The following is a 19124-nucleotide window of genomic DNA, read 5'->3' as shown; positions in this document are numbered from 1 at the left end:
TCCAGTTTGAACTTTTTGAATGTGTGCTTTTATTTTGAAATCGTACGTACTACTTCCTGGCACTTCGTAACATCCGGTTAAGTAAGGTAGCTCAGTGAAGGTAAACAAAACGGCGTTAACTCGAGTTTTAACTGTCTTGGTGTTGAAAAAGTTCCGGTTATATTGATGAGAATGTGACCAGGAATTCATTTCGCTGGAAGGTTTTAGGTGAAAAGACCGAGAATGGACGGAGGAGACGGTAAAGTAAGTACTAATAATCTATGTACAAGATGAATAACGGTTCATCTTTTAAGTCGAAATGTTCTCACATCTCAATGTCTGCAAGACACTGAATGAAATGATACATTTGGTAAAATGTGTCATTTTATTCAACATTGTTGTGGGGAAAAAAACAATTTTACCAAGCACTGTTCAGGTGAAATCACTCAGTCAGGTTTATTCATAAATTGTGCACAATACAGAGAATCAGTAATGAAGCGGGTCTGGATGGAAAGATCTGCCAGGCAGAGAAACACATGAGTTTTATACTAAAGGGATAAAAGATCCAAATCATGGGAAACCGATTGGTTCCCATGCAGCTGTGGAAAACAACTTACATGTAACCCAAATAGCTTTATCTTGGTTGGAATATACAAGAACTTAGAATAGTTACTTTGAAAAAGTAACTTTAATCGGATTACTGATTACTCCTTGAAAAAGTAACTCAGTTAGATTACTGACTACTTGATTTGGAAAGTAACTGAGCTACATTAAAAGTAACTTTTTTAGTTACTTCCAGCAGCTGCTAACAACAACGCTGTGAAAATGACATTGATCTTTTACCAAAACTTAATTGTAAGCTGTTTTATAATGGTAACATCAACAATGTGTCTCCACTTATAAGGTTGGACTGAAGGGGAGACTTTTTTAATGGTTACAGTACAAAAAAAAAAACGTTAGTAATTTGTACATGTTTTTGTGTTTTCCACTATTGTCTGGAAAACTCTAAGAAGGAGTTTAACCCCCCGGCCCCCCAGCCTCCAGGTTCTGCGTTACGGCCCTGCGTTTGGTGTCAGAGGTCAGTGCTCCTCCTGTGGCTCCACAGTCCAGATGGCTGCTGCACAGATTTGTGACACTTATCTTAATATTAATAATTTTAATGGCGTTTAGTTGCACAACTTTACGTTCATTCGTGGCTATTTTCACGTTCATTGCGCTGTTCAGATTAGTCTCCATGTTTCCAATGTTCTGGACAGCTCGACGTAATTGACAGGTAATATATTACCTTGACATTAACAGACACAGCGGGACGGATCATCCGGGAAATGATGGACAGGCAGAGCCTGACTAAAACTAACTGGAGGTCAGACACATTCTGGGGTTTCTGTCTGCTTATTTCCAAGCCCAAATGAGCAACTTCACGCTCAAAAACGAGCCCAAAACGCTCAACCCGCCACTCATTAAATTTGCTAGCAACTTTAAAAATAAAAAAAAAGCCCACAGCCGCTTATAATAATCGGACTTGGCGACAGAAACTCAAAATAGTTCCTGTTTTTCTACCAACAAAATGCGCATCTCCCTCCTCCCTCCATTGTTTATTGTCATTTTCCCACATCAACAGAATAAAATGATACATTTTATGCTTGTTTCATACTTGTATTCAGGCACAGCCTCCATCCATTTTCTTTTTTGCTGTTTCTAAAAAAAATATCCTATAACTTCTTGTGTTTTTTCTGTTACTTTGCAGAGTATAAGGTTCAGGGAGCTGCCGCCTCTTCCTAAGGTAAGTGAACTCACTTTTCTGTTAGGGCTCCATTATTATTACTGTCATATTAGAGAAAGTCAGAGCTGATTTAAGTACAGGGTGGTGGAGTGGGATGATACAAGGGGTTAGCTCTAAGGCTACGGTTCTGTAGGGTTCAATAAAGTCTATAAAGCTTTAGATTTAATCGTTTTATAATTGGACCTTTAGATACAATTTAACTAGTAATAATAGGAGAAATTTAATTTAGTTTTTTTAATTTATTTATCCTTCTGTTGCATTTCTTTTAAAAGGTGCTGGCAGTGTCTATGTTGGAGTTCTGGTAGAGTTCAGAGGTTCTTTATTTCAGTCGATTTTCATTTGAAACTATGTAGACAAAAAAAAAAAAGAAGAGTTTAAACGCATCGTTTAATGTGGAAGTTAAAAACTTTGTTGCTGTTATCTAGCAAATTAAAAGTAAAAAAAAAAAAAGAATTAATTTTATTTTTGGGTTACATTTTTTTATTGTGTACTAATTACCAAGTTGTTTTTTTTGCAATTTAGTAACTAAATATGTATTTGTGTGATCATTTAAATAAACTTAGAAATACACAAATAAGAAATGTACATCATTTTTCTCTTTTAGTAATATTTTAAATACACATAAACAATAAAATGTACATTTATTATATAGATGTAAAGAATGCATAATTGTTTTGGCATTACCATTAATAATTGAAACAACAGTCCTATGTTGCTTTACCTCACTACTTTAACTTTTATTTGAACTAATTGTACCCATGAAGGGCAGTGGGAGGAGCTAAGACTGTGCAGGTTATCCAATCAGATGCTGGGGACTATTGAGGACCCCCCACTGAGTTTTATTCCATGGCAGACCCCAGTGCAGAAAATCTTAAATGGTTAAATATATCAATAATTCTATATATACATATTGATATCAAGTATTAGTTGAAGATTGCATGTTCACCACCAGAATAAAATGCGAAAAGCTGCGAACGTAGCTTTAAAGAACGTGCATTTGCTGACGTAGAACAAAGCAAAAATAATGAATGAATGCTGCAAAAACTCGCGAAGGTTTAAAAGTGGCTGTTTCCCGAACAGCAAAGCGCTGCAACGGCGTCAACAAAAGCAAAACAAATCCCACCGAAGCTCGTTTCTCGATCATCACAAACAGCCACTCTTATGACGCTCCAAGTCTTTTGTAAAGGGTTTAAATCGTCTGACCTCTGCTCCCAACTAATCCTCCGTCTTGGCAGATTTAGCTCAGGATTTATCTGTCAGGATTCGCTTCGCTCTGAGTTGCATTCTTGACCGAAATGGCCAGAAAAACCACGGTAAGGTTTTTGCTACCTCAGCCGTTTGTTTCAGGCTTAGCTAGGTCCAAGAAGTTCTGCTAGACGAGTGTTAAAACCCACATCTGCTCAGATGTTACGTAAATGTCTGGGAATAAACAAACTACTTATCATGTGGTTGCTCCGTTTAGTAAGAGTGAGAGTTTCTTATTTGGATCAGGGTTTTTTATTAGGCCCGAGCAGCAAAGCGCTGCGAAGGCCTATTGTTTCTGTACTGTTTCTTATTATTAGGCCCGAGCAGCAAAGCGCTGCGAAGGCCTATTGTATCTGTACTGTTTATTAGGCCCGAGCAGCAAAGCGCTGCGAAGGCCTATTGTATCTGTACTGTTTATTATTAGGCCCGAGCAGCAAAGCGCTGCGAAGGCCTATTGTTTCTGTACTGTTTCTTATTATTATTATTAGGCCCGAGCAGCAAAGCGCTGCGAAGGCCTATTGTATCTGTACTGTTTATTATTATTATTACGATTCTTCCCACCTCTTCGTGTGCCTTTTTGGGGGCTTTATCATATTCAAAAACTCACCAAACTTGGCGGTCGCAACTAGAAAATTTAAAAATTTTGAATTTTAAGGTTGTCGCAAAAATCGCAAAAAAAATTGCTGAACGGCAGCAACTAGCAATTTTCTGTTGACACAATGGTATGAACGTACTTCATCGTAGAGACATGAAATTTGGTACACTTGTAGAGCTCACCAAAAGACTCAGAACTTACATTTAATGTTATAAGCCAACTATCACAGAAAGTCGGCCATTTTGTATTGAACGTCCATTTTTTACCTCGATTTTGACGTTTACAGCCTTCGTATTTGATCGAACTCCTCCTAGGGATTTCGATTGATCGGCTTCAAACTCGGTCAGTCTGATCATAAGGCATGTTTGATTTAAAGTTATCAAATTGGTGAGTTTTGGAGTATGTTGAAGGGGGGTTAGCAGGGGTCAAAGTTCACCTACTCGCCATGAAACACGAAACTCTTATATTTCCTATAAAAAAACACATAGAGGGACCAAACTTTCAGTGATTGATCGGCATCGGATGTCCTAAAATACCCTGTGGTGAAATGATGACATCACTTAAGCCACGCCCCCTGAGAACAGGAAGTGTCATGTTTTACTGTGAGCGGTCGCTCTCTTAGCCCTTTGACCTAATCAACATGAAACTGTGTCCAGACACAGAAGACATGTTGGTGTGTTGAGGATTCCAACCCTGACCGGCTTTGAGATAGCAGCTGGGCGTGGCGGCGTGGCGAAGTGACCTGTAACGCCGATGCCATACGTTTGCTTCTAGATTCCACATGTTTCGACCGAGCTGCACCAAACTTGGCTTGAGTGATGCTGGTGTGATACCTGAAAATTCTATGTCATCAGATTATGACGTCATCTAAGCCCCGCCCCCTCAGAACAGGAAGTGCTATTTTTTTCCTTGGAAACTTTCATCTATGGCTCTCTTGACCTAATCAAGGTGATTCTGTGTTGGATGACAGATAGGAAGTTGGTCTCGCTTGCTTTAAAGTGCCAAGAGTTTTCAATGGCGGCAACGCCGTTCGTATACGTTTGCCTCTACATTCCACATATTTTGACCGAGCTGCATCAAACTTGGCCTGAGTGATCCTGGAGGCTTGCCCGTCAATCCTACGTCATCACATTATGACGTCATCTAAGCCCCGCCCCCTCGGAACCGGAAGTGCCGTTTTTTTCCTTGGAAAGCTCTGTTTATGGCTCTCTTGACCTAATCAAGGTGATTCTGTGTTGGATGACAGATAGGAAGTTGGTCTCGCTTGCTTTAAAGTGCCAAGAGTTTTCAATGGCGGCAACGCCGTTCGTATACGTTTGCCTCTACATTCCACATATTTTGACCGAGCTGCATCAAACTTGGCCTGAGTGATCCTGGAGGCTTGCCCGTCGATCCTACGTCATCACATTATGACGTCATCTAAGCCCCGCCCCCTCGGAACCGGAAGTGCCGTTTTTTTCCTTGGAAAGCTCCGTTTATGGCTCTCTTGACCTAATCAAGATGATTCGGATGATAAACTCTGTCAATGCTCGCTGCTGGCTGAACCGTGTGGGCGTGGCCAAATGGCGAACATCAGTCCCTCGCCATATGCATACGTTTGGCTCTAAATCACACACGGATCATCCGATTGGCGCCAAACTGGATATGTATGACCTTTGTTCACCTCTAAAGAGCCCAACGAGTTTGAGATGTAATTTGGCTCCACTGCGCCCCCTAAGTTAATACATCGGCCGTATCTCCTCGACGCATCGACCGATCTGCACCAGATTTTTCGACAGTCGTCGGGGAGCGCCGCCGAACGCATTCACGCCTGTCGCCCGGTGGACGGGCGTGGAAAATGCGCGACAGCTTCTGCGGCGGCTGGCGGGCGGCGGTGCTGGAAACTGCGGCGGAGCTTCCGCGGTGGGGAGCGGGCTGCGGCTCTGGAAACCGCGCGAGAGCTTCTGCGGTGGCTGGAACCCCCGCGGTGGCCAATAGGCCGGAGCGGCGCTTGCTGCGAGGGCCGCCCGAGGCTGCTTGCAGCTTTAATTATTATTATTATTATTATTCTGCCCCCCCAAAGAGGAGCCTTTTTGGGGGCTTTATCATATTCAAAAACTCACCAAACTTGGCGGAAGCGACTAGGCGGTTTAAAAATTTTGAATTTTAAGGTCGCCGCAAAAATCGCAAAAAAAATTGCTCAACGGCAGCAACTAGCAATTTTCAACAGACCCATTGCTATTCACTTACTTCATCGTAGAGACTTGAAATTCGGTACAGTTGTAGAGCTCACTAAGACGCTCAGAATTTACAAGTAATGTCATAGTGCAACTATCACAGGAAGTCGGCCATTTTGTATTGAACGTCCATTTTTTTCCTCGATTTTGACGTTTACAGCCTTCGTATTTGATCGAACTCCTCCTAGGGATTTCGATTGATCGGCTTCAAACTCGGTCAGTCTGATCATAAGGCATGTCTGATTTAAAGTTATCAAATTGGTGAGTTTTGGAGCATGTTGAAGGGGGGTTAGCAGGGGTCAAAGTTCACCTACACGCCATGAAACAGAAAACTCTTATATTTCCTATACAAAAACACATAGAGGGACCAAACTTTCAGTGATTGGTCGTCATCGGGTGTCCTAAGATACCCTGTGGTGAAATTTTTTTTTTACGTAGGCCACGCCCCCTGAGAGCAGGAAGTGTAATGTTTTACTGTGAACGGTCGCTATCTTAGCCCTTTGACCTAATCAACATGAAACTGTGTCCAGAGACAGAAGACATGTTGGTGTGTTGTGGATTCCAACCCCGACCGGCTGCGATGAAGCAGGTGGGCGTGGCGGCGTTGCGAACGCCATCGAATTTCGTTTGGCTCTAAATTCCACAGTTTCGGGGTGAGCTGCTCCAAACTCACTAGGATGGATCCTTATCCATCCCCGAACAGGAATCCATAGCGATATTTGGTGGGCGTGGCCTAATTTTTCTATAGCGACCCCTAGAGTATTTTAAATGAACAGCCCCAAGCCATGCTTAAACCTAGAATTACGAAACTTGGTACACATGTGTATCATGTCAGGACGTACAAAAAAGTCTCTTGGAGCCATGCTCTAAACCCAACAGGAAGTCGGCCATTTTGTATTGAAGGTCCATTTTGGACCTCGAGTTTGACGTTTACAGCCTTTGCATTTGATCGAACTCCTCCTAGGGATTTCGATTGATCGACTTCAAACTCGGTCAGTCTGATCATAAGGCATGTCTGATTTAAAGTTATCAAATTGGTGACTGTATGAGCTTGCTGAAGGGGGGTTACCAGGGGTCAAAGTTCAGCTACTCGCCATGAAACACGAAACTCTTATATTTCCTATATAAAAACACATAGAGGGACCAAACGTTCAGTGATTGATCGTCATCGGGTGTCCTAAAATACCCTGTGGTGAAATTATTTTTTTAAGTAGGCCACGCCCCCTGAGAACAGGAAGTGTCATGTTTTACTGTGAACGGTCGCTATCTTAGCCCTTTGACCTAATCAACATGAAACTGTGTCCAGAGACAGAAGACATGTTGGTGTGTTGTGGATTCAAGCCCTGACCGGCTGCGATGAAGCAGCTGGGTGTGGCGGCGTGGCGAAGTGACCTGTAACGCCGATGCCATACGTTTGCTTCTAGATTCCACATGTTTCGACCGAGCTGCACCAAACTTGGCCTCAGTGATGCTGTTGTGATGCCTGACAATGCTATGTCATCATATTATGACGTCATCTAAGCCCCGCCCCCTCAGAATGAATTAGAGAGATCTTCTGTGTAATTACATAATAAACAGTACATGTTCGTCGTTTGTAGGGCAATGCTGCCCTCTGCTGGCCACTGAAATAGTTTCATTATTTCAGTAATTCGACACCAGAGGGCAGCATTGCCCTGCAGATGAAATTCTTCGATTTTGTAATACACAGGAAAAAATAAAAAATTGGTATTTCTAACACAAAAAGTCACAGAGACTCCAAACTTTCAGTGATTGATCGTCATCAGGTGGCCTACAATACCATATGGTCAAATGATGACATCACGTAGGCCACGCCCCCTGAGAACAGGAAGTGTCATGTTTTACTGTGAACGGTCGCTCTCTTAGCCCTTTGACCTAATCAACATGAACCTGTGTCCAGAGACAGAAGACATGTTGGTGTGTTGAGGTTTCCAACCCTGACCGGCTTTGAGATAGCAGCTGGTCGTGGCGGCGTGGCGAAGTGACCTGTAACGCCGATGCCATACTTTTGCTTCTAGATTCCACATGTTTCGACCGAGCTGCACCAAACTTGGCTTGAGTGATGCTGGTGTGATGTCTGAAAATTCTATGTCATCAGATTATGACGTCATCTAAGCCCCGCCCCCTCAGAACAGGAAGTGCTATTTTTTTCCTTGGAAACTTTCATCTATGGCTCTCTTGACCTAATCAAGGTGATTCTGTGTTGGATGACAGATAGGAAGTTGGTCTCGCTTGCTTTAAAGTGCCAAGAGTTTTCAATGGCGGCAACGCCGTTCGTATACGTTTGCCTCTACATTCCACATATTTTGACCGAGCTGCATCAAACTTGGCCTGAGTGATCCTGGAGGCTTGCCCGTCGATCCTACGTCATCACATTGTGACGTCATCTAAGCCCCGCCCCCTCGGAACCGGAAGTGCCTTTTTTTCCTTGGAAAGCTCTGTTTATGGCTCTCTTGACCTAATCAAGATGATTCAGATGATAAACTCTGTCAATGCCCACTGCTGGCTGAACCGTGTGGGCGTGGCCAAATGGCGAATATCAGTCCCTCGCCATATACATACGTTTGGCTCTAATTCACACATGGATCATCCGATTGGCGCCAAACTGGATATGTATGACCTTTGTTCTGCTCTAAAGAGCCCAACGGGTTTGAGATGTAATTTGGGGAAAATGCGCGACAGCTTCTGCAGCGGCTAGCGGGCGGCAGTGCTGGAAACTGCGGCAGAGCTTCTGCGGTGGGGAGCGGGCTGCGGCTCTGGAAAACGCGCGAGAGCTTCTGCGGTGGCCGGAACCCCCGCGGTGGCCAATAGGCCGGAGCGGCGCTTGCTGCGAGGGCCGCCCGAGGCTGCTTGCAGCTTTAATTATTATTATTATTATTCTGCCCCCCCAAAGAGGAGCCTTTTTGGGGGCTTTATCATATTCAAAAACTCACCAAACTTGGCGGAAGCGACTAGGCGGTTTAAAAATTTTGAATTTTAAGGTCGCCGCAAAAATCGCAAAAAAAATTGCTCAACGGCAGCAACTAGCAATTTTCAACAGACCCATTGCTATTCACTTACTTCATCGTAGAGACTTGAAATTCGGTACAGTTGTAGAGCTCACTAAGACGCTCAGAATTTACAAGTAATGTCATAGTGCAACTATCACAGGAAGTCGGCCATTTTGTATTGAAGGTCCATTTTGGACCTCGAGTTTGACGTTTACAGCCTTCGTATTTGATCGAACTCCTCCTAGGGATTTCGATTGATCGGCTTCAAACTCGGTCAGTCTGATCATAAGGCATGTCTGATTTAAAGTTATCAAATTGGTGAGTTTTGGAGCATGTTGAAGGGGGGTTAGCAGGGGTCAAAGTTCACCTACACGCCATGAAACAGAAAACTCTTATATTTCCTATACAAAAACACATAGAGGGACCAAACTTTCAGTGATTGGTCGTCATCGGGTGTCCTAAGATACCCTGTGGTGAAATTTTTTTTTTACGTAGGCCACGCCCCCTGAGAGCAGGAAGTGTAATGTTTTACTGTGAACGGTCGCTATCTTAGCCCTTTGACCTAATCAACATGAAACTGTGTCCAGAGACAGAAGACATGTTGGTGTGTTGTGGATTCCAACCCCGACCGGCTGCGATGAAGCAGGTGGGCGTGGCGGCGTTGCGAACGCCATCGAATTTCGTTTGGCTCTAAATTCCACAGTTTCGGGGTGAGCTGCTCCAAACTCACTAGGATGGATCCTTATCCATCCCCGAACAGGAATCCATAGCGATATTTGGTGGGCGTGGCCTAATTTTTCTATAGCGACCCCTAGAGTATTTTAAATGAACAGCCCCAAGCCATGCTTAAACCTAGAATTACGAAACTTGGTACACATGTGTATCATGTCAGGACGTACAAAAAAGTCTCTTGGAGCCATGCTCTAAACCCAACAGGAAGTCGGCCATTTTGTATTGAAGGTCCATTTTGGACCTCGAGTTTGACGTTTACAGCCTTTGCATTTGATCAAACTCCTCCTAGGGATTTCGATTGATCGACTTCAAACTCGGTCAGTCTGATCATAAGGCATGTCTGATTTAAAGTTATCAAATTGGTGACTGTATGAGCTTGCTGAAGGGGGGTTACCAGGGGTCAAAGTTCAGCTACTCGCCATGAAACACGAAACTCTTATATTTCCTATATAAAAACACATAGAGGGACCAAACGTTCAGTGATTGATCGTCATCGGGTGTCCTAAAATACCCTGTGGTGAAATTATTTTTTTAAGTAGGCCACGCCCCCTGAGAACAGGAAGTGTCATGTTTTACTGTGAACGGTCGCTATCTTAGCCCTTTGACCTAATCAACATGAAACTGTGTCCAGAGACAGAAAACATGTTGGTGTGTTGTGGATTCCAACCCCGGCCGGCTTTGACATAGCAGGTGGGCGTGGCGGCGAGGCGAAGTGACCTGTAACGCCGATGCCATACGTTTGCTTCTAGATTCCACATGTTTCGACCGAGCTGCACCAAACTTGGCCTGACTCATCCTGGTGTGATGCCTGACAATGCTATGTCATCATATTATGACGTCATCTAAGCCCCGCCCCCTCAGAATGAATTAGAGAGATCTTCTGTGTAATTACATAATAAACAGTCCATGTTCGTTGTTTGTAGGGCAATGCTGCCCTCTGCTGCCCACTGAAATAGTTTCATTATTTCAGTAATTCGACACCAGAGGGCAGCATTGCCCTACGGAATGAAAGTTCAATGTTGTAATGGAGGAAAAAATTAAATAATTAGTAATTCTAACACAAAAACTCACAGAGACACCAAACGTTCAGTGATTGATCATAATCGAGTGTCCAATAATATCCAATGGTCAAATGATGACATCACTTAGGCCCCGCCCCCTCGGAACAGGAAGTGCTATTTTATTACTTGGAAAGCTCTGTTTATGGCTCTCTTGACCTAATCAAGATGATTCGGATGATAAACTCTGTCAATGCTCGCTGCTGGCTGAACCGTGTGGGCGTGGCCAAATGGCGAATATCAGTCCCTCGCCATATACATACGTTTGGCTCTTATTCAGGCATAGATATTCCGATTGGCGCCAAACTGGATAGGTATGACCTTTGTTCACCTCTAAAGAGCCCGACGGGTTTGAAATGTAATTTGGCTCCACTGCGCCCCCTAAGTTAATACATGGGCTGTATCTCCTCGACGCATCGACCGATCTGCACCAGATTTTTTGACAGTCGTCGGGGAGCGCTGCCAAACGCATTCACGCATGTCGCCTGGTGGATGGGTGTGGAAAATGCGCGACAGCTTCTGCGGTGGCTAGCGGGCGGCGGTGCTGGAAACTGCGGCGGAGCTTCTGCGGTGGGGAGTTGGCTGCGGCTCTGGAAATCGTGCGAGAGCTTCTGCGGTGGCTGGAACCCCCGCGGTGGCCAATAGGCCGGAGCGGCGCTTGCTGCGAGGGCCGCCCGAGGCTGCTTGCAGCTTTAATTATTATTATTATTACGATTCTGCCCCCCCAAAGAGGCGCCTTTTTGGGGGCTTTATCATATTCAAAAACTCACCAAACTTGGCGGTCGCGACTAGAAAATTTAAAAATTTTGAATTTTAAGGTTGTCGCAAAAATCGCAAAAAAAATTGCTCAACGGCGGCAACTAGCAATTTTCTGTTGACACAATGGTATGAACGTATTTCATCGTAGAGACATGAAATTTGGTACACTTGTAGAGCTCACCAAAAGACTCAGAACTTACATTTAATGTTATTAGCCAACTATCACAGGAAGTCGGCCATTTTGTATTGAACGTCCATTTTTTTCCTCGATTTTGACGTTTACAGCCTTCGTATTTGATCGAACTCCTCCTAGGGATTTCGATTGATCGACTTCAAACTCGGTCAGTCTGATCATAAGGCATGTTTGATTTAAAGTTATCAAATTGGTGAGTTTTGGAGTATGTTGAAGGGGGGTTAGCAGGGGTCAAAGTTCACCTACTCGCCATGAAACACGAAACTCTTATATTTCCTATAAAAAAACACATAGAGGGACCAAACTTTCAGTGATTGATCGGCATCGGATGTCCTAAAATACCCTGTGGTGAAATGATGACATCACTTAAGCCACGCCCCCTGAGAACAGGAAGTGTCATGTTTTACTGTGAGCGGTCGCTCTCTTAGCCCTTTGACCTAATCAACATGAAACTGTGTCCAGACACAGAAGACATGTTGGTGTGTTGAGGATTCCAACCCTGACCGGCTTTGAGATAGCAGCTGGGCGTGGCGGCGTGGCGAAGTGACCTGTAACGCCGATGCCATACGTTTGCTTCTAGATTCCACATGTTTCGACCGAGCTGCACCAAACTTGGCTTGAGTGATGCTGGTGTGATACCTGAAAATTCTATGTCATCAGATTATGACGTCATCTAAGCCCCGCCCCCTCAGAACAGGAAGTGCTATTTTTTTCCTTGGAAACTTTCATCTATGGCTCTCTTGACCTAATCAAGGTGATTCTGTGTTGGATGACAGATAGGAAGTTGGTCTCGCTTGCTTTAAAGTGCCAAGAGTTTTCAATGGCGGCAACGCCGTTCGTATACGTTTGCCTCTACATTCCACATATTTTGACCGAGCTGCATCAAACTTGGCCTGAGTGATCCTGGAGGCTTGCCCGTCAATCCTACGTCATCACATTATGACGTCATCTAAGCCCCGCCCCCTCGGAACCGGAAGTGCCGTTTTTTTCCTTGGAAAGCTCTGTTTATGGCTCTCTTGACCTAATCAAGGTGATTCTGTGTTGGATGACAGATAGGAAGTTGGTCTCGCTTGCTTTAAAGTGCCAAGAGTTTTCAATGGCGGCAACGCCGTTCGTATACGTTTGCCTCTACATTCCACATATTTTGACCGAGCTGCATCAAACTTGGCCTGAGTGATCCTGGAGGCTTGCCCGTCGATCCTACGTCATCACATTATGACGTCATCTAAGCCCCGCCCCCTCGGAACCGGAAGTGCCGTTTTTTTCCTTGGAAAGCTCCGTTTATGGCTCTCTTGACCTAATCAAGATGATTCGGATGATAAACTCTGTCAATGCTCGCTGCTGGCTGAACCGTGTGGGCGTGGCCAAATGGCGAACATCAGTCCCTCGCCATATGCATACGTTTGGCTCTAAATCACACACGGATCATCCGATTGGCGCCAAACTGGATATGTATGACCTTTGTTCACCTCTAAAGAGCCCAACGAGTTTGAGATGTAATTTGGCTCCACTGCGCCCCCTAAGTTAATACATCGGCCGTATCTCCTCGACGCATCGACCGATCTGCACCAGATTTTTCGACAGTCGTCGGGGAGCGCCGCCGAACGCATTCACGCCTGTCGCCCGGTGGACGGGCGTGGAAAATGCGCGACAGCTTCTGCGGCGGCTGGCGGGCGGCGGTGCTGGAAACTGCGGCGGAGCTTCCGCGGTGGGGAGCGGGCTGCGGCTCTGGAAACCGCGCGAGAGCTTCTGCGGTGGCTGGAACCCCCGCGGTGGCCAATAGGCCGGAGCGGCGCTTGCTGCGAGGGCCGCCCGAGGCTGCTTGCAGCTTTAATTATTATTATTATTATAAGAACACAAAGTTATTGTGGTTTAAATACTTTTTTGGTTGGTTGGGGGAGACAAAGTACTGGTACAAGTAGAACTAATGGCCTGGACAGTTTGGTTTAGTTTCAAAAGTACTATTTGACAGAAACAGTGACTTATAAGTTTGCGAAAAACCTGCGAAACTCTTTAAAAGGTAAGCTATTCATTATGAAAAATTCCGAAGTTTTGGCAAAACTGCTAAAAAAATGTGTGTTTTGAAACATTTAGAACTTTAATTTGTATTGTGTTAGCCCTGTTTTTGAAATCCGACTTCCTAGAGATAGTTCCCACAAGACCGGAAGTAAGTCGCCCCAGAAATGCTGCATCTTGATTTGTTCTTTTAAGGCCTTTTTTTGCTCTTGGAGAAAACTTCTTCAGTGTCTAGCAGCAGCAAATGTCAAACAAATCAACAAGTCGTGTTTGTGAGAGCTGTACATAATTAATATGAGCTACAACATTTAATTTCTCTTTCATATGAAGGTTGTTTCGAGCCATTCTATTGCTTTTAGTTAATTACTTCAATAACTCGGTTGTGGTGTACCTCAAAGATCAGTCCTTAGCCCCCTAACAATATTAGTCGGTAGCCTACATATACTCAACAAAATTATCTGGGTGGGATGAATATATAACTTCAATGTTGTTTGAAATAATAATTTTAAAAAAACTGAGTCAACAGGTTTAAATTTGTGCGTTTTCTCTATTCCACAAGGTCAAAATTACATATACAGGCTCAAACGTCCGTCCACTAATGTATTTTGTGGTCATTTTTTGTTTCTGTGCAGGTACCTGTTCACACTTATGTACCATAAAACCTACAGAGCTACAAAATAATTTACCAATCCAACTTGGATCTAATCTAAATACAGACAGATATTTGGGGAAAACTAATACCTTTCATCCCGACAAAAACTCTGCTTCATGTCACTAAAAACTATTATTTATAAAAACTTCGACCAAAGTGGAGATTTGAGAAAACTTCCTTTGTGAAAACAGAGATTTGGGCATTACAGTCTGAGCCAAAAATATCTGTATCTTTGCTTTGACACATTTCCCAATTAACATTGTGTTGTGTTTTTTTTTTAATTTTTACTTTATATTCTAATACGCTATTTTGTTTTAAAAGGACTTCAACTTATCTACCTATCCGTACCTCCTGGAGCAATGTCTAATTCCTGACAATAAGCTGTGGTAATTTTGAAGCAACTTGATTGGCTGAATTAGGTTTTAGTTTTTGCGCTACACTGCCCCCTATGGGTTTGGCATGTTGTAACAACGCCCAGAGGCAGATTTGTGCAGGTTCACGTGTATGAAAACGCATGAATGTTTTTTGTTTGTTTTGTTTTTAAATAATACTTTTTTTTTTTTTTTACATAATAGTAAATAATAAATGTGGTGGAGATATCTTTTTTTTTTCTTAAAGACTTGGATAAGTGTTTTTGGAGATAGATCCAAAAATCTGAACTATCTCTTGAAGGCCCACTCTTTGTTTGATTATGAGTAATATTACATTGGTAAAAAAAAAGACTAAATAATTAGAGATAATTATTTTCATGCTTGCTTTTTTGTCTCCATAGCGAGGGCAGCGAGCTCTTCCCACCATGTCCAGGTAGGAAAACCTTTCCTCTTTAACAACTTCTTTGTTAAAAATGAGAATAACAAGAAAACTCTTTTTTTTGTTATTGTTTCATACAAGCCAAGACACAGCAGGTGGGTTCCATTTTTATTTCAGAAGCCACATTGTTGATTTATTTCTGTTTCTAAATTCAAATGGAAAAACGTTAACAGATTTTCCAGCCCCGAAGCGGAAAAAGAAGAAGCCAAGAAAAGACGCAAACGGAGAAGGAGATGTGGACGGTAAGGAGTTGAGGTTAAAAACCGGAACCTCCTCCCCCCCCCAAAAAAACCAGCGTTCTTTGAATAATTATGTTTCTTCAGATCAGGAAATGGAGATGGGAGGGCTCGGCAGCCGGAGGGCGTCCGAGGTCGGAGATCACCTGACACCGGAAGCCACAACAGATGCTCCGACGCAGAGGAAACGGAAGAAGAAGAAAGCCATGTCCACAGGTGAAACCACGCCGCTTTGCTTTTATGTTTTTCAAAAGTACGGTCGCGGTTTGAAGCTTGTTCGTCTCGAATTCAGATCTGGACGACAACCAAGCCGACCTGGTCAACGGAGACACAGGAGATCAGACCACCGACGGGGAAGAAGTGGTGAAGAAAACCAAAAAGAAAAAGTACAAAAAAAAAAAAAAAAAAAACAACAAAGAAAAATAACAAAACTAGAGTTAAGACGACGACAACAACAGCAAAAAAACGGTGTTTCTCGTGTTCAGGAGGTCGAAGGTCGCAGAGTCGCCGCTTCCCGACGAGTTTTGCGTCGAAGAGGACGACATCATCAACGACAGCTGCTCGCCGATCCCCCAGCAGGCCCTGTTCTCAGCACCGCAGGGTCAGAGCCAGCCGGTCGGGAAGCTGTTTGTAGAGAGAACCAGTGAGTTCATCACACCGATGGTTATCTATAGTAAAGTAATGAGCTTTACACTTGAATTACAGGCTATATGAAGAATCAAATAAAACTAGCAGTTAATGACATCATAATAAATTATGCTTTAGAAACAATGTATAACTAAAAATGTAAGATACTCCATTAAATCTACAATAATGGAAGTTTATTATGAGTGGAATAAGCTTGTTTTTTTGTTTTTAACTCCTCACTGCCTGAATTTATGTACAAATATAATGAAAATGTAATGTTTTTTTTATCTCCCTCACAAATACTAGGACCAATGCTCAGGGGGGAAAAAAAATTAATTACAGACATTTTATTACATGAATAGAACGATGCCATTCTGAGGATAAAGTCGTGCGACATTAAGGTGGAACAATACGAGAACGAAGTCATCATAAAAACGGAAAAAAGTTGTAGGAATGCGGAAAAAAAAAGTCACGATAACATGAGAATAAAGTCGCATGACAAAAAGTCGTATTAAGGAGAACAAAACCGATGAGAGAAAAAAGTTGTGATAATGTGAAAACAAACTCATAATAATATGAGAATAAAATGGGACGACAAGAAGTCATATTGTGAGAACAAAGTAAGTAATACAGTGAGAGTAGAGCTGCAATAATTCAAGGAAAAAGTCATAATAATCCGAAAATACAGTCATAATATCAGATTGGAGTCATAATAACATGAGAATAAAGTCGAATGACAAAAAAATCATGTTATGAGAATAAAGTCGTAATAATGCAAGAAAAAAGTTTTTAAAATACGTGAATAAAGTTTAAATTATTGTATATACTCATAATTATATGACAATAAAGTCATAACAATACAAAGTAATTATGCAACTTTCTGGCAACATGGCGTCTTTATTCTGCTAATATTATGACTTTATCCTTGCAGCAGTTTTAGTTCTAATAAAAAAAAACTCTCAGCCTGGCCCAATCCTGTGTGTACACTAGGACAGGAAGTGGGGAAAAAATAGATTCAGTCATTTTTTATTTTTATTTTTTCCCCCGAAACGAATTGAAAATCTTCAGCTTCCGACCAAAATCGCTAGACACCAAGTCGTGAATGAAGGCGCACCTCGCCAGGTCAAGTCAGAGATGTCTCTGTGGAAAGGTTGACGACTTCGAGGTTGTTTTTTTTTTTTGTTCATACGCAGAGCGGTTCCAGGCCGCCGAGCGTTCCGACTGGAGGACGACGGGCGAGCAGATGGACGGCGCGGCCGAGCTGCAGCACATGCCGCCGCTCTGGACCACCAGAGACGTTTCCGTCCGAGTGCACGAAGGCTTCCGGTCAGGCGGGGGGAAACCCGGAGAACTCAGCCTTCACCTCTCCTGCATCCTCCGTTCTCCTCCGTTCTATTTATTTATCTTTTTAGGGTGTTCGGTCTGTTCTGTCACGGCTTCCTGGCCGGCTACGCCGTGTGGAACGTGGTGGTGGTCTACATGCTGGCCGGGCAGCACCTGACCGCTCTGCGCAACCTGCTGGAGCAGTACCACGGCCTGGCCTACCCCTCACAGTCCCTGCTCTACATGCTGCTGGCCATCTGCACCGTCGCCTCCTTCGACAGGTGAACCAGGAGGAATCCCTTTCAAAATAAGAGTCTACACTTTACAAAAAGTCAGATGAGTCACTTAAGAAAACATCTTTTATCATAAAAGAGCTTTTATTCCGAAGACATGAGGTTTCTTGCTGTGAAAAATGAAGGAATGTTTCTTTTTTTTAGAGGAGAAAAAATGAAATATTTGGAAATAAGTTTTTCACCACATTCCCAATTTCTGTTTTTTTCCTTATCTTTTTATTTGAAAAACAGCCAACTTCACTTTACGGTCATATCTCATGAAACATGTTTTTTCTTGTTTCTTTTTTACCTTTTTTAGTTTTCTGAAGTTTTAAGAACAAAGACTAGAGAGAGAACAAATGGAACAGCACTTTGCAAATGAAAGTATTTTGGGGAAATTTCTCTCAAAAGTTGAAACTTTTCGACTTTTGAAGTTTCCACGTTTTCTTTCTAGGAAATCTCTGAGATTAACCTCAAAATTTCTGCGTTTTTTTTTTTATTTATTTTTTATTACAGCACGCCTGACTTTTTGAACTCATAGTTGTCTTTGTTTTCGCTAGAACATTTCTGAGATTAATCTCAAAATTTCTGAATTATGTGTTTTTTTTGGCAGAAATTCACTCCTCCTTTCCTTCTGTCTACAACTGTCCTGATCCGCCGTCGTACAAGCATGAACCAGTTAAAGAAATTCTAGTGACACTTTAACTAGAACCACATGTTTTGATCAGATTAGGAACAATCTGTCCAGATGGGTCTGATGTACACCAAAATATGAACATACTCCTGAAAAAGAATGATTTATTTTTTGTTTTTGCTTTTCTGTTGTCAGGGTGAACCTGGCTAAAGGTCCGGTGGCTCTGCGGCAGATCATCACTCTGGATCCAGTGGCTCTGGCTTCGTTCTGTAAATCCACGTCCATTCAGAGATTATTGATCCTTGTTGTTTCTGTTTGCTTTAATCCCACACTCTGTTTTGTTTTTTTCCCACACAGTGTATTTCTCTGCATTGATTCTTTCTCTGAGTCAGCAGATGACCAGCGATCGGATCAACCTCTACGCGTCCTCCAACACAACGATATGGTGCGACGACTCAGATAATCCTGACATTACGGAGCAAACGTAAAGGCCAGGATTACAATCCCCGGTTTCCTCTGTTCCTGCTGCAGGCCTCAAGGGTCGGAGCACCAGATCCTCCACCCGTGGGTGACCATCAACCTGGTGGTGGCTCTGCTGGTGGGCTTGGCGTGGATCTTTATCGCCACCAGGCCGGAGACAGACTACACCGAGGGTGAGAAAGAAAGACAACGTTGGCAAACTGTTTGAATTCCAGTGAAATCACAGATCGTGTCGTGTTTTCTGTTTTCTTTAGGTTATCTGAGGGCGATGGAGGTTGAGCCGGCAAGGCCGGAGGACAAACCAGAAATTACTGGCTGAAAAAAAAAAAAAAAAGGAGCAACTGTTAATCTTTTCTTACTGCAGCTTTGTTGACATCTGTGATTGTATTAGAGATGATTTTTTGTTGTATTTTTCAAATGTGTTTGTCTCTTAAAATATAGAGTTTAAAGTAATCCAACGATGGCTCTTCTTTATGTCTGATAAAATATTTATGAAATAAAATCCA

At 43.0% G+C, this 19124-nt stretch overlaps 1 protein-coding gene across 1 annotated transcript; it reads left to right on the top strand.

The window, feature by feature from the left end:
* Window positions 1-67: 67 nt before the first annotated feature.
* Window positions 68-18960, top strand: LOC102226914 (transmembrane protein 237B-like). Its single transcript, XM_023329801.1, has 14 exons — window positions 68-243; window positions 1727-1762; window positions 15009-15040; window positions 15128-15141; window positions 15220-15288; window positions 15370-15498; window positions 15575-15668; window positions 15768-15925; window positions 17103-17235; window positions 17322-17513; window positions 18334-18407; window positions 18496-18583; window positions 18670-18791; window positions 18873-18960. The coding sequence occupies exons 1-14, from the start codon at window positions 223-225 to the stop codon at window positions 18935-18937; spliced, it is 1227 nt and encodes a 408-aa protein (XP_023185569.1). The 5' UTR covers window positions 68-222; the 3' UTR covers window positions 18938-18960.
* The last annotated feature ends 164 nt before the right edge of the window (window positions 18961-19124 follow it).

Source organism: Xiphophorus maculatus, chromosome 24, assembly GCF_002775205.1.
Source record: "Xiphophorus maculatus strain JP 163 A chromosome 24, X_maculatus-5.0-male, whole genome shotgun sequence".
Classification (NCBI taxonomy): domain Eukaryota; kingdom Metazoa; phylum Chordata; class Actinopteri; order Cyprinodontiformes; family Poeciliidae; genus Xiphophorus; species Xiphophorus maculatus.
This window is presented reverse-complemented; position numbering and strand designations above follow the sequence as displayed.